This window comes from Bombyx mandarina, chromosome 16 (genome assembly GCF_030267445.1).
Source record: "Bombyx mandarina strain Sakado chromosome 16, ASM3026744v2".
NCBI lineage: Eukaryota > Metazoa > Arthropoda > Insecta > Lepidoptera > Bombycidae > Bombyx > Bombyx mandarina.
This window is the reverse complement of record NC_143222.1, coordinates 9458797-9474198: the sequence shown is the minus strand read 5'-3', so window position 1 is coordinate 9474198 and position 15402 is coordinate 9458797. Positions and strand designations below refer to the sequence as shown.

The 15402-nt window shown below is 38.3% G+C and overlaps 2 protein-coding genes across 2 annotated transcripts; both read right to left on the bottom strand.

Moving 5' to 3' along the window:
- Positions 1-3963: 3963 nt before the first annotated feature.
- LOC114247739 (sn-1-specific diacylglycerol lipase ABHD11) lies at positions 3964-7841 on the bottom strand. Its single transcript, XM_028180763.2, has 3 exons — positions 7275-7841; positions 6697-7064; positions 3964-4312 (listed from the first exon to the last, which is right to left on the bottom strand). Exons 1-3 carry the CDS (start codon positions 7710-7712, stop codon positions 4174-4176), a joined length of 945 nt encoding a protein of 314 aa, XP_028036564.2. The 5' UTR covers positions 7713-7841; the 3' UTR covers positions 3964-4173.
- Positions 7842-10066: 2225 nt separating this feature from the next.
- Positions 10067-14496, bottom strand: LOC114247762 (sn-1-specific diacylglycerol lipase ABHD11). Its single transcript, XM_028180791.2, has 3 exons — positions 11913-14496; positions 11394-11767; positions 10067-10336 (listed from the first exon to the last, which is right to left on the bottom strand). The coding sequence occupies exons 1-3, from the start codon at positions 12288-12290 to the stop codon at positions 10198-10200; spliced, it is 891 nt and encodes a 296-aa protein (XP_028036592.2). The 5' UTR covers positions 12291-14496; the 3' UTR covers positions 10067-10197.
- Positions 14497-15402: the final 906 nt, after the last annotated feature.

Genomic DNA, 15402 nt, shown 5'->3' with positions numbered 1-15402 from the left:
ATGACTGTTGATAGGTGGTGTGATTTTACATGTTTCGTTTTATCAATGTTAATAGAAGTGGAGCATATTGTCGTGTGGCAATGGCGGCGGAAAACGAATACGTTGATCATATTTTATGTCTTCTAGTAATTAGTGCAAACGCCTTATCCGGTAAAATCTCGCTTATCTTCTTCTTCTTCTTCTCTATATATAAAAATGAATTGCTGTTCGTTAGTCTCGCTAAAACTCGAGAACGGCTGGACCGATTTGGCTAATTTTGGTCTTGAATTATTTGTGGAAGTTTAGAGAAGGTTTAAAAGGTAGATAAATATGAAAATGCTTGGAGTTAAATAAAAATAACAATTTTGTTTTCCCTTTGATGTGTCCTTCGTCGGACGGATTCTTTTGTTTGTTTTATGTTTATTTTATACAAAAGTTTCGGTCTTTTATTTATCGATTGAGGCACTACGAAGTCTGCTGGGTCAGCTAGTGATCTAATAATTACCACTACTTTGCATTTGTCAAATAAAATTTAAGTTCTACAAGATTTTTATGTTTAAGTCATCAGGTAATGCCGATTTAGGTAGGCTTGAACTCGACGCGTGTATCTACTTACATATCACACACATTATCTACCTACCTACTTTTTCAATTGTATTGAGACTTGACCTGAATCAAATACCATACATACAACAGTAAAGGTTTAAAAATAATATAAATGAAACTATGCACTGTAATCCCCGCAATAACACAGTAGATTGGTTTCGCGTTATAGGAAACGCAGTGTAGGAGTATTCTCGCATAATAAGTGACCCCATATAACGCGTTATGTACAACTATAATAGACATATAAATAATACAGTATAACCAATGTTATTACAATTCAAAAACTAGGAACAAAAATTTTATAAATTAATTTAATTTCATTTTATAACAAGACAATTGACACAATGTGCAAAGGTACGCGAAATTAATTATTATGAACTGTACAAATCATTATAAATTTGACAGTGTACAGAAATATAACCGGGGAAATTCCCGCGTTATACGGGGGAAAACTCGTGTTTTTTTATTTTTTATTGCTTAGATGTGTGGACGAGCTCACAGCTCACCTGGTGTTAATTGGTTACAGGAGCCCATAGACATCTACAACGTAAATGCGCCACACACCTTGAGATATAAGTTCTAAGGTCTCAGTATAGTCACAACGGCTGCCCCATCCTTCAAACCGAAACGCATTACTGCTTCACGGCAGAAATAGGCGGGGCGGTGGTACATACCCGTGCGGACTCACAAGATGCCCTACCACCAGTAATTACGCAAATTATAATTTTTCGGTGTTGAGATTTTTATTATACGATATTATTCCTTCACCGTGGAAGTCAATCGTGAACATTTGTTAAGTACGTATTTCACTACAAAAATTGGTACCCGCCTGCGGGTTTCGAACACCGGTGCATCGCTAGATACGAATTCACCGAATGTCTTATCCTTTAGGCCACGACGACTTCGAGTTAAACGAGGGACTGAAATCGCGTAATATGAAAATGCTTTGTAAGAGTATCATCTTTTAAGGGGGATAACTGTAATACGAGTATTACTTTGGCACTATGTCGGTCCTGCCCGGACTCGGTCTTTACTTGGAGATATTATTATTAGCTTATAAAGGATTTGCAACGTTTGGGTCTACGGAGAGACTGGTTTTTATGGTAATGCGTGTTCCACGGAGAGTATGTACCTACTGAAGATTTGTTAGAGATGTTATTTCTTTTCAACTATTCTATGAAATTAGGGAAATTTTATCCTTTCTGCTTAGATACTATCTCTCAAATTTCTGCCAGGTACCATTCGTTGTTCAAATAAGTTCTTTTTCGCGGTGTTTCCAGCGTTCCATGATATTTTCCTGTTTAGCGATTGGTAGCGGATTATTTTTTATTTTCATTGCGATGGATGAGAAAACGAAGATCTCAGTTCACCTGATGTAGACCGCACCGTTGCCATTACGAGAGTCCACAGGTTGTATTGCGCTGAATGGGGGGGGGGGGTTCCAAACTAGTTCAATCCAGTTTTTAAAGGGATTTTAGAACTTAAAAGCAATGTAATGTGAATGCCATCACCGCCACCTTAACTGACTGACTCAGTCAAGAGTGTTCATTTGTATAATTTAGCAAATTGGCGTTGCTTGTTCTTATTCTAAAACCTGAGATTGCTAGATAACTACAGAGAGATTAGCTTAGATAAACAACTTCTATACGGCATTGAGGTAGAATAATCGTTTGTGCTTTCATGAATTTTCATTAATAAGCTGTCTTGATGCTGCACATTTATTTTTATATTATAAATACCTACTAGTTTGTATTTTGTCACTAATTTCCTGTTTTGCTTAGTCGTTAAGTACATTACGGAGCATTTATTGGCAGGATAATTGTTAAATATATCTAAGTGTTATTGCTAAAACATAACATAATACCTTCTTGCTGATAGGCATAAGGAAAATACATTAAATAATATAATTTGTAGGTAGGTATGTACTACATTTTATTTTTGGTACAAAACCAAAGTATTATCTTACCACATACGGGCGAAGCGGTACAATTGTAACATCAATAATAAATATTTAAGTAGATAACGATTATTACACTGCTTTTATAAATTTATGTTAGAATATTACTGTTGATAAATGTCAAAAAATAATTGAAAAAAAATGTACCTAGTAGATAATTTGGCATTGCTGAAGTCCATGCGCGACTATAACCACTTACCATCAGGTGGGCCGTATGCTCCTCTGCCTATAAGGGCAATAAATTTTTTTTTAGTACATTACTGTTGTAGGTTTCGTAAGTAGTCGTAAAGCTTATGTCTGAGTTGGGTTTTCGTATTTATGTTTTCGTGTGTTGTTCGTTCCATTTCCTTGCACTACTGCTTTTTTTTATTGCCCTTTTAGGCAGACGAGCATACGGCCCACCTGATGGTGAGTGGTTACCGTCGCCCATGGACTTCATCAATGCCAGGGGCAGAGCCAAGCCGCTGTCTACCGTTGCATTCATCCAAACTGCTTTTCCAAACATTAACGTTGCCACGCAGCCTACCACTTTCTACTCTACTTGAACTTCAGTTGATGGTGTTTCCAGAGTGCAATAAAAAGTTTTCTTCAGGGGAGTTTTGCAAAGAGTCTTAAGCTTAAGTCTATGTTTTTTGTTATTGTTTAGGACGGTATGGGTGGCCGAGCTCACCGCTTTCCTGGTGTTAAGTGGTTAATGGAGCCCATAGTTTGTAGATGTCTACAACCTAAATGCTGTGGCCCACCTTGATACATGAGTTCTAAGGTTTCAGTTTTTACAGAAAAACGGCTGCCCCACTCTTCAAACCGAAACGCCTTACTGTTTCACGGTAGATATAGACAGAGTGGCGGTACCCTGTGCGGACTCACAAGGCGCTGTGACACCTCTAATTACTTTTTTTTTACAAATTTTGTTTAGGGTTTTAGTTTAAATTAAGCTTTTGCTTTTAATACTGTCCCAACTTCAAGGAAGGGTGATTGCGATCAACCACATTTATCATGCCATTTAAAAAACAGCGCTCAATGAGGTCCATACCAATTTAGAGCCAAAAAACCCATTCCGACATCGGTATTACCCTATCATGTATGGAGGATGTATGAAACAATTTTCTATGTGTGGGTAAAAATGAGCATCTTATGAGCTAACACGGCCCATCCTTTTACCCTCGTACCTATTTCTGCCACGAAGAGATAAAACACTCGTTTGGGTTTGAAGGTAGCCTCATGTTTCAAAGTGGGCTGTAGTGTTGTACACTTTATCGGGTCTTATATGCTCTAGTGATGCCTTTACTGGCCCATACGATCGTCTTCTCTTCCACACCATTAACCCTAGCTTGGTGACTCTGATATGGTCTCTCTAGACCATCAGCTTAGTTAGGAAAAAAAAACACACACGCACACACACACACCATTAAAAAATATGAGAGGATTTGGGGATTTTTTTATTAATTTAATTTTGGACTTGGTTCTAATTTTCCAAAAACTCATAACAAAAAAAAAACAATTGTCAAGCTCAATCACGCGATAACACAGTTCTTGTGAACACATTTTGCTGATTTTATCTTTCTATCAAAGGGCACTGATTCTATTGAGTGCTACTACTACTTCTGTAGTCTTAGACCTATATTTCAATATCATTTTTCCGTAAGAAATTTGGAGACAATTTCCAAGAATTTTTCTGGTTTCTGACTGTGCACCCAGTGTCCAGCTCCTTCGATAAATATTAGATCTGCTAGTGGAAAATATTCTTGAATCTCGGGTAAATCATTTTTACTGCAAGAAAAAATGGAAATCACATGTTAAAAAAAAAATTGTAATATCTACAGAACTGATAGAACATTAGTAAATCACAGTAACAGTTAAGTACTGTAGTAACAAGGTAACTATAGCATCGCTTCAAAGTTCATTGATCAAAAATTTTCAATCAAGGTCACCATCAAATTAAATTTACTTAATCAAATATGGTATTAACTTTTGTATTTCAAAAAAAGTTTATTGTTGTTGTTTTTCTTAATACGAAATATTGTACTATACTGACATAATTTATATAGCGTTCATACCTATTATAAAAAAATTAGGCATAAAATATATTAATAGACTAGTTGAACCAGAATGTAGTCCTTTTTATGTTTTGAAACTCGGAATTTTCATAAAACTGCCGTAAAACACATACTAAACGTCCCTCTGCCCGAAAACCCAATCTCCGCCTGTAACCCGAGTGATATAGGAGGGATGACAACGGTCAACTACAACAAGATGCTCCAGAAGGCCCAGTACAGAGACGCCTGTCTGACAAAATTGTCGCCGCACAATGACTACGTCGACCATTTCGGTTGGCGGTCGATCCTTGTTAACGGAGGATGGCTAGTACTGGTAGCTCGTCACGCCACCCTAATAATCTCTGCAATTACCGGTGGAGGCCGTCTACACGGGCCAGAGCTGTGTGCTTAGTGCGAGTTTTTTAACGTTCTCGATAGCGTAAAAGTTAGCTCATATTTGTATGGAATGGGATCGTTTGCGTACGTTTGTCGCTAGGGGCGCTGTTCCAACTGCATACAAAATTGGGTTAACTTTTACGCTATCGAGAACGTTATGAAACTCGCACTAAGCACACTGAGCATAGTTCTACGTCTGGTAAACGGCCCGAAGGTGGGAGATCGAAAAGCGAAGAGCTCTCTCTCTCATGCTCCGCAACCTCCTTTTGCGAAATGGTGGACTCGCAGGAGCCGAGCATCGCCTAACGTGATGCGTCGCTGCCGAGCGTTAGAATCACGATTTGTCACTTATTTTTTTCCTACCTATGCTATAAGGCCAAGGCTATAAGCCTTGAGAGGCTATTTCAGCTTCGCTCTAACATGTAGGTGAGCTCACGGGGCTCAAACCGGAGTGTTGCTAACACTGGCCCTAACAAGAGCAGTGCTTGGCAGAATCTACCACCGGATCGGAAACGCGACCCACTGAGAAGATCCGGCGAGAAACTCAATGGGCTCGATTTGTCACAATTTGGGGTCCAAGAGGCTACCGCTCTCAGGTGGGGCAGATTGCGAGCGTATATTCTGTCCTCGTCGCAACCACAATAGCGACACTTCGTCGTCGGCCCCCTTTAGGAAATGTGTTGCATGTACGAAATGTGGCCGACACAACCGTGTCCAGTTAGCACCTGCGTTAGTCTTAAAGTCGTCGTGGGCTAAAGGATAAGACGTCCGGTGCATTCTTATCAGTGAAATGGTCACGATTGACTTCCACAGTGAAGGAATAACATCGTGTAATAAAAATAAAACCCGCAAAATTATAATTTGCGTAATTACTGGTGGTAGGACATCTTGTGAGTCCGCACGGGTAGGTACCACCACCCTGCGTATTTCTGCCGTGAAGCAGTAATGCGTTTCGGTTTGAAGGGTAGGGCAGCCGTTGTAACTATACTGAGACCTTAGAACGTATATCTCAAGATGGGTGGCGAATATACGTTGTAGATGTCTATGGGCTCCAGTAACCACTTAACACCAGGTGGGCTGTGAGTTCGTCCACCAATCTAAGCAATAAAAAAAAAAATATATATATAAAAAGTCGATCGTGAGACGTCCTGGGGCACGATTCACCCCGTCGCCTCTTCGGATCGGCGGTCGGGTTCGCCAGACGAGATTACGATTTTAATATGGACTGCCAAAATTGGAGCCTTTGCGCTCGGATCGCGCCCAGACTAAGGGATTGTCGCGGAGATCGCGTCGCAATAATGCTGAGCTTTTAATCTTTTTTGAGTTGCTATCAGCTAATACTTTAAAAAAAATCTGTTCCATAAATCCAGAGGTTTTTTCTTGTAAACCAATTGAGTTTGAGTGTTGAAATTTTTATAATCTTATTATTTCATTAGTATCCTCTAAGTATACTTTAAATATCTTTCTGTTTTACCAGTTTGTTTGCCTTTAAGAGTAAGTTTTTTTAAAATATTTTATCAGTTGAACAATCAAATGCTTCATTGCTTTTAATTATTCATGGATGTCCGATCTAGTTAATTTGTTCTGCTCATTACCTGAACTTGAACATAATAGATTGTTAGACTATCAAATCTCACGTTTTGTTTAACAATATTAGTCCATTTTTGATGTTACAAATCATGTGTTAAATGAAATTGACTAAATTAAAGATTTGGCACTCACCCAATATAATCAGATAGTGAACCTCCAACAAACAATGTTGGTCCACAATACTGAAGGCCTTTTAAGTTTGATGGGAAGGATGAGATGTGGTTTTGAAAATTATCTTTTAGAGCCGGTATATTGACTCTCCAAGTAAAAGATCCTGCATTCGTTTGTACTAAATTAGTTATAAGAAAATTCCTGAGATTTATATCGGGTGTAAATGATTTAAGTTGGTCATCTGCAAGTTTTCGTGCCTTAGACATAGCTATACCAGGCCTTATTGACACTGCAGTCATAGCATCAAAAAGGGTGGCCATTGAGAATATTTGAGGACTAGTCTTCACTGGTGAGATGTCCACCACAATTAAACTGGCAACCAAGTCAGACTGAAAGAAACATACATTTTTGTGATATAAAAAACCAACATACTAATTTACTGCTACATTATTTATCTTGTTTTCAATAATACTTTTCTTGATTAAAAACATGTTTAAATCCTATTGTGTTTGTATTCTCTTATGCGTATTATGAGAATTATGCAGTAATATTTTATTAATATACAACTAAATGATGACAGAATGCTACGTACAACTTACACATAGCAGTGATAGCACCATGGCAGTTCGGCCTCCCATACTGTGCCCAAGCAGTGATACCTTTGACAACTCTAATTTCTTTAGCAGCCGCATTACATCATGAGCCATATGTACATATGTGTGCTGGGGTGAATGTCGACTGTCACCATGATTACGAGCATCAACACTTATCACTTTTCTGCCTGTTGTCCTATGTATTGCTTTACTCATGCTATTCCAATTGTTCTTAGAACCTAACAAGCCGTGTAATATGACTAGAGGAGGTTGTGATGAATTTTCAGAGTCCGATGTGCTCTCGTAAGAAGCGTAGGCCAAATCTACTGTTTCTGCGCTTGATGCTGTAGAATTCCAGCATCTTTGGACACTGACACTGAGTAATTTTGTGGAACTACTGAAACGGGTAAAAAAGTTTTTGGGACCTAATATATTGAGTAGCATATTTATTCGATAACTTAATCTAATTTTGGTAACTAAAAGTCTAAAGGTTATGTTATGATTTCGACATTTGTTTTTGACGTTAGTATTGTATTTGACGTTTTTGACGTTTAAAATATGTGCACTTGAATACCGAACAGCTGACTTCCAGGCTATCACATTAGATAGAACAATCTACAAATTACTTTAGAGTATGTGTTGGACTGTAGGTAGAACTTGTAAACCTCAACATGAAAGCGGCTTTGTTCGTAACGCGGATAAATTTAAATTCAGTACTTTAAGTGAAAATGGGGCTGTGCATAATTCCAATTGTTTCGGATGCGTAAAATATATTAAAAAATGATCTGGTAGGATACTATAGAATTTATTTTTAAAATGAAGGCTGCAGAATTTTCCGAAGGTGTGTTCTAATCTACAGAAATTATAAACGTACATCATCAGCCCACACTCGTCGACTGCTGGATATAAGCCTCTCCCAATGTACACCACTGAGTACAGTCCTCAGAAGAATCTATTTCTTGCTGGTCACCCTACGAAAGTCATCGCACCATATGGCCGGGGCCAGCCCACCTGGATCTGTGGAATGGAATAACCTCATTCTTGATTTTATCCTTCAGAGAAAATCCGAACATGGCTCTTTCCGTGGCTCGCTGAGTGACCTTGAGCTGACAGGCTAGCCGCCCTGTTTCAGAGCCTTCGATTCACCTTGAAGGCTCCGTCGGCTGGGCGTCCTTGGGGTGAGCCGCGCCGTCTGGTTGTAGTGTTGACCGCGGTAACCCCCCTACCTCATCCGGGTTCTGACCTCGGAGGGGATCGGACGTCGGGTGTAAGAGTGCAGGGGAGTCGTTTAGTGGGTGGGCCCTAAAATCCTTGGGCCCGCGGTCTGCTCATAACACCATGCAGATCGTTGAGTCTCACATACCCCACGCGCCCCTTTTGCGCGGGGACCTCGTAGGAGGTTCGGCCCTCTACCCGAAAAAAAAAAGGCTAGCCGCCCTGTGAGTGTCTACGTCACAGCTCTGTAAGTCATAACTGTTAGGACGAACAGGTTTCAAATTTTCGTTTTCCGGCATTTTATTTACACCGACAACCAGCTTGTTTCTCTACCATCAGGATTCAAGTAGGAACTAGGAATTTAAATAGGAAAACGGATAAACTTAATGTCACCGCGGGCGTATTAGAGTAATGAAGTATTATTATGACAGTAGCAGTAGATGCAATAAGTTCTGATTTATAACCAGATAGACTATAAGCGCTATGTTCCTTGGATTTGTATGTGCGTCTAGAGCGTCCAGTGGTATTTCTCACATAAATTGTGCAGTAGATGAATTAAGTGTGTCGAAATAGAGCATAATAATATCATTAGTGTAATTTTAATACTTGCCCCCGGAAGGGGGAACACCTCAGATGTTTGTTCTAAATTCTCAACTAAACGTTCCCAATTAAAAATTTGAATTTTAAATTCAAATATTTGGAATTAATTACTAGAAACCTAACTTGGTTAATTTCAGATTAGACTTTCGATCAAGCTCTACCTAAGATCTGCATACAGCAGAAACTTCTTTGGTAGAGTACCTTAAATTTTTTGCCTAGTCAAATTTTTGCTTTCCTATAACCCTACACTATCTTTTAGAAGAAAAGTGGGTCTCTGCAGTGGAAGCTTTGGGTTTTTTTTTGCTTAGTTGGTTGGACGAGCTCACAGCCCACCTGGTGTTAAGTGGTTACTGGAGCCCATAGACATCCACAACGCAAATGCGCCACCCACCTTGAGATATAAGTTCTAAGGTCTCAAGTATAGTTATAACGGCTGCGCCACCCTTCAAACCCTTAAATTGAAGTTCAGCTAATTCTATTATGAGGTCCGTTCCAGAGGTTTCTCCAGATGAATGTTCTGCTATCATTCGTATTGCGATGAGTCCCAAAAGACTTTAAGTAAATGAAATACAGGAAGGAAATTTTTCTGACTCTAAGCGACTTCTGACAATCGACATCTGAGATACACAAAGCGATGGCTAGCCGCAGAAGCTATTTTATCGGTCAATATACTATCAGCTGTTGTTCAAACTATCACAAAATGAATTGAAACCACCGTTTTTAAAATGCTCCATAACTTTTGAAAACAAGTATGCGATGGATTTAGAGGTAAGTAATTTGATAGTTTCATCTGGTCACCCTGCTTAGGAATACCTACGAAAACGAGAAATTCTACCCTATCTTAATTTAGCTTGGTTCATCTACGCCATCTGCGTAGAGCACGACCTCAAAGCTATCGGTGTCAGGAAATGGAAGGAGAAAGCCCTGAACAGAGCAGTCTGAAGAGACATACTGTACCAGGCTGTAAGGCCTAAGATGATAATTAATATAACTTATATTCGTAGCGTATCATAAAACTTATGTAACATAAAACTAACGAAGTAGACATTCGAGGACGGAAATAAGCAAGCAATATATATGTTCAAATGTATTTTTATTATTAAGGTCAAACTCATCAATATTTTATAAGGAACTGGTTTACTAATTTGAGAAATGTTTTAGGATCCTCTGCATGCACGTTGTGACCTACGTTGGGAATATATTTTAATTCAGCTTTGGGAAAAAAAATTCTTATGCCCTTTATATCTTCTGGCCTAGAAAAGAGCACCAGAAATAATTAGTGAGCGTAGAATATAAAAATTAAACAAAAGAAACACAGCTCCGTAATCATAATCTGAAAAGTACGCTTGACCTTTAAGATGCCGCGGATCATAGTCATGGATGCCTTGGTCAATTCTGGGAGATATATTACAAAATGGAAATTAGGTACATACTTCGCTGTGTGCGCGTAAATAATTTCCATTATGAAGGTCATATTATTATGCTAAACTATAACCATAAAAAATATAAATATGCAAATACAAAACAGTTTAGTTCCTTTAATCTGAACGATGTTAGTTGTTTCTGTTTAATACATAGATGTTGATGAGTTTTACAGTTTAAAAAAACCTGTCTTTTCATAAAAACACACACCAAAAAAAACATAACCTACCTAATTAATATTTAAGACAAATCTAAATCTTGACATGCCAGTATTATGATCGAATTTCGATTTCGGGGTGGACACTAGTAGCAATAAACCTAAAAAATTTATAAAGATTCTTCGTATATCAACCTACTGTTAGTTTGGTCATGATGTGAGCTCGATCATTAGGTATTAAAATACCGCAAAGCCGGCACCTACTAACTTGAAGACTAGTCTAGCGATGATGACGTTGAAGCCTGCAATACAATTAAGACTTCGGTCACAAATTGGACCATGGCAATCATGTTGTCTAACACTAAATAAAAAAAAGGCCGCCCTGAAAACCGGAATTCGTAAAATAGTACATCGACCGAGATGCTGGAAATTCTCATGATTCCAAGTACCTACCCCTAATGCTATTAGGTATTTTCAAATGAGAACTTTCACTGTTTAACGGGTTTTTTCTCATATTCATGTACTATGTGTAATACAAAATTTATTTTTTACAATTATTTTTACTGTTTTTTCGCATACAAGGTTATTTGATGTGTTGTTATTGATTGGTAAAGCGTATGTTTGTACGTATAAAATTATGTTAATGACTCATGAATAATTTAGCACCGATGTCTGTAAATTAATGGTATCTCAATTATATTACTTTACATAGTTTGGTTGCAAAATCTTACGGAATGTATTTAGAATCTCCGCCGCCGATAAATAACGTGGGGCCTTTGTACGTTTTGCCTTTCATTTCCGAAGGGAATGTTGCTATACTCTCAAAATACTTTTTTAACGTTTCTACATTGCAAAGCCAGCCGATACGTTTGTTAGGTTTCAATCCAACATTCAATAAAATGAAGTCGATAGAATCATCATGTTTCATCACCCCTGACTCTATTATAACTTTTTTCACAGCAGCTCTCGCCTTTGATATGCTTTCTTTTCCTCGGAATTCCATGGTCTCCATTACTTTTAGAAGTTCTGGAAAGAAATCGTTGAGTAGGCCCGCCGTTGAGACCGGAGATATGTCGACAACGACCAAGCTTGCGACCTTGGGATTCTGTAATACGTAACCTTGTTAAAAAACAATTTAAATGATAATTTTGATCAAAAAACCATTAAGGTAACTCGTCAAAGAACAAACGTTGGAAATCCGATAGTTTTGGAACACAAGACTTTGACATATTCTCTGGGTTGCTTCTCACCTCAGTCAAAGCCAGTACCATTGCCGTTCTTCCGCCCATACTATGCCCAACAATCTTCGCTCTTTTTACGGAAACTTTCTTCATTAGATGGGATATATCAGCGGCCAATTCTAGGTACGTATGTGAGCTCGTGTGAGGACTGTCGCCGTGATTACGTAAATCTACAGTGATGGCGGTATTCTTCGTGGTGGCTGCTATGTTCTTGGCGATACTTTCAAAGTTCTTTTTGGAGCCCATTAACCCGTGTATCACCAGTATAGGAACACTGTTCTTAGAGAGGGGCTTTCCGTGTATTTTGTATGCCAAGTCCACAGTTGAACGTTTGCAAAGGAATATAAAGGATATTACATTTCTTTTCAAGAGCAGTTTTGTCTCCATTACATTAATTATTCATCGAATTGAGTAATCCATTTATACCATATATAATAATACCATTGTTTAATTTAATTTTTTTACAGACAACCACACTACAGGACTTCTTTATTTTGATTAAAATTTGAACGGATAATGACAGCGATTGTTAGTGATTAGTGACACGATAAATTTAGAAAAAACTTTGGCTATGGCTTCGAAAATAAATAAAAAACTTATTCTGCTGTACTCCGCGCTGCTCTATGGGTATGAATGAGCACTTAAATGAGTTACGGTAACATAAATGTATTTCTTCGGGTGTTCAATACCAAGCGAGAGTGGCTTCGATAAAATAATTTCGCCCCATACTCTATGGTTCATTTCAACGACTTCTTTTTTTTTTTTGCTTAGATGGATGGACGAGCTCACAGCCCAACTGGTGTTAAGTGGTTACCTGGAGCCCATAGACGTCTACAACGTAAATGCGCCATCCACCTTGAGATATAAGTTGTAAGGTCTCAATATAGTTACAACGGCTGCCCCACTCTTCAAGCCGAAACGCATTACTGCTTCACGGCAGACTTCAACTGATCATAATTTTCTTAAGCGACATTGAGCAAAAGTGTTTTTATTTGTGTTTACGGATCGGAACTATCCAAAATGCGATTTGTATTGTGCGATTTGTATATTCGTATGCTCGCGAACGATATCCACTATGTAGAAATAACATAGGGTATTTAACTAAATAAAACTCGTAACATCAATACGTTTGCTCAATGACTGGTGGTGGCGCTGAATGTAAGACTACACTGGTATGTACCAATGATTAATCTGGCTATTTTTGACATCAAAGTCATTAACACCGGCTTCAAGGGTGCCGTGGAAACCATTTTACCACACAAAAGGCTTTAGCCTCTTATCTCAAGGTAGAGGTGGCATACAAGTTGCGAAATTTAAATGGACCCAGTTACCACTTAATACCAGGCTGCCTATGATCTTGTCTGCAAAAGAGAGAGCACTAAATAAATAAAAAATAAGAGAAATTAAAAAACATTGAAAATTTTACTACATATTTTTCATACATTATTATTTTATTGACTGTAACATACGGACGAACGGAGAACGAAAGAAACAGTAACAGCTCTGTTCTCATGCGAATACATAAATCCTGTGAACAAAGCCTAAAATTATAATTACGGAACCGGCAAAACTACTTCCTCGGTGTTGCTTACGTTTTCACGGACTGTATTTGTCATTAAAAACAAATTGACGGTTAAAATCCGTGTTTATTAATACGCTTTTATTAGCTTGCTCCTAAGTCCTAAGTCTAAGACCTAAGACCTAAGACTAAGTCTTCAATACTAATTTATAAATCTACAGTGGTTTTTACGGATGTTCCGTTATAACTACTGAACCATGCATCCGATTGACTTGAAACTTGGTATCCATATAGAAAATACATGTACTTAATGGATAGGCCTATATTTATATAAGCATTGGACTCCCTACACCAGTTGCGGGGGCGTTAATGATGAAAATCTTTGTGGGGGTGAAAAATAATAATGTTAATTTTAAATGCCCAGCGAAGCGGACGGCTACAGCTAGTTATTTTATAAAGTCAAATGTGACGTTTTGATTAATTTGATTTCAATTAATCTAATTCTTTGAACCTCATTGTCTACAAATTCTTGAACAACAATACAGTAGTTTAGTTCAACGATAAACTAGACTGATGTATATTTTAGTGAAAGGTGAAAAAGTTAATTAAAGAGGTATAATTTGCTGCTGGTATGTCGTCTGGGTGATGGGTTCCGGATTGGGTGGGGTACAGCCGAAATAATATATCATATAATCCGTATTATATAGTACTCAGGTCTCTTCTAGTCCCACGTCTGTTGTCCGCTTGGGGGGTCCCCCGTCTGAGGACCGCGGCCACCTTTCTATTCTTTAGGGGTTATACCCCACCCCCACCCCCTTCATGGGGTTTCATACTCGTCCTCTCACCATCAATATTGTAAGCAATGGGGAGAGGACTCCAGGGAAGAGTGCGGCTTTGCTTCTCTCCTCCTCTTAGGTAGCATAGGTTACTATAACTATGCAGCTACAACTTCAATAATTAATAGTATGAATTTAGTAGGTACAAAAATTAAAAAGTTATATTAAATCATGGTTAAAAGCCTTTTATCCCATAACTTTGACATCTTATTTTAAAAAAAAGTACTGTATTTAACGCTGTAAAAACGCACGTTATTTCCGTTACTGCACGTTATTTCATAAAAATGTCCCATTTTATTTTGATTTGAAAATGTTACAACGTTTGCTGTTTCTCTTTCTATAAAAGAAACTGTCAACATTATCAAAAACTTGGGGCCTTAAAAAATTCGACAATAAATTATCATAATAAAACAGTTAAAAATATTGTAATGCTTATATTTCCTAAACTTAATTAAGTTTACAAATTGTTTGCCTTCAGTATGAATACAGGCTCTGCATCACCTCAGAAAAGATCTTTTAACCAATCGTGAGTTTATTTCTTCTGCTGTTTTAGCAATTTTGCGGCGTGGTTCGGCTAGATTTTGTATTGGCTTCATGTGCACTTTTCTCAACATGTTTTTATGTTGGATATTTAAGGTAGACTTCAATATGACAATTCACTTCTTTCGTTTCGCTACAGGTGACCCGTACGCGGTTTCGCTACAAATAGAATGGATTACTGACCATAGATAACAACACTTGATTACTAAATTGCCTTCAAGCCGTCTTTGCAAAGTTTTGATACTCCACACGACTTTTCGAGAACATTTCCGACAATACTAGTCATTTTGATATCCGTTTTCGCTATTTTACAACAGATGGAGTTAGTTGTACTGCCAAAACACTATTCAACAAAAAATCGTACAAGAAATTGCCCACGCACTGATATATTGTCAGCGGTGCTCATACACATCAGCAATAGCGGAAGCATACCCAAGCCACTGGGAATCCGCGCGCTGCGTTACCGGCACTTTAGCGCGCTGCATGCCAGCAGTTTTATAGAGGAGTGACCGGTTGACGGTGTATCACGTTCCGCCCTGCAGGCTAGTTCTGGTCTAGCGGGGTATTCCGTCACGTCAGCAGCAACGTCCGAAGGTCTGTCGTA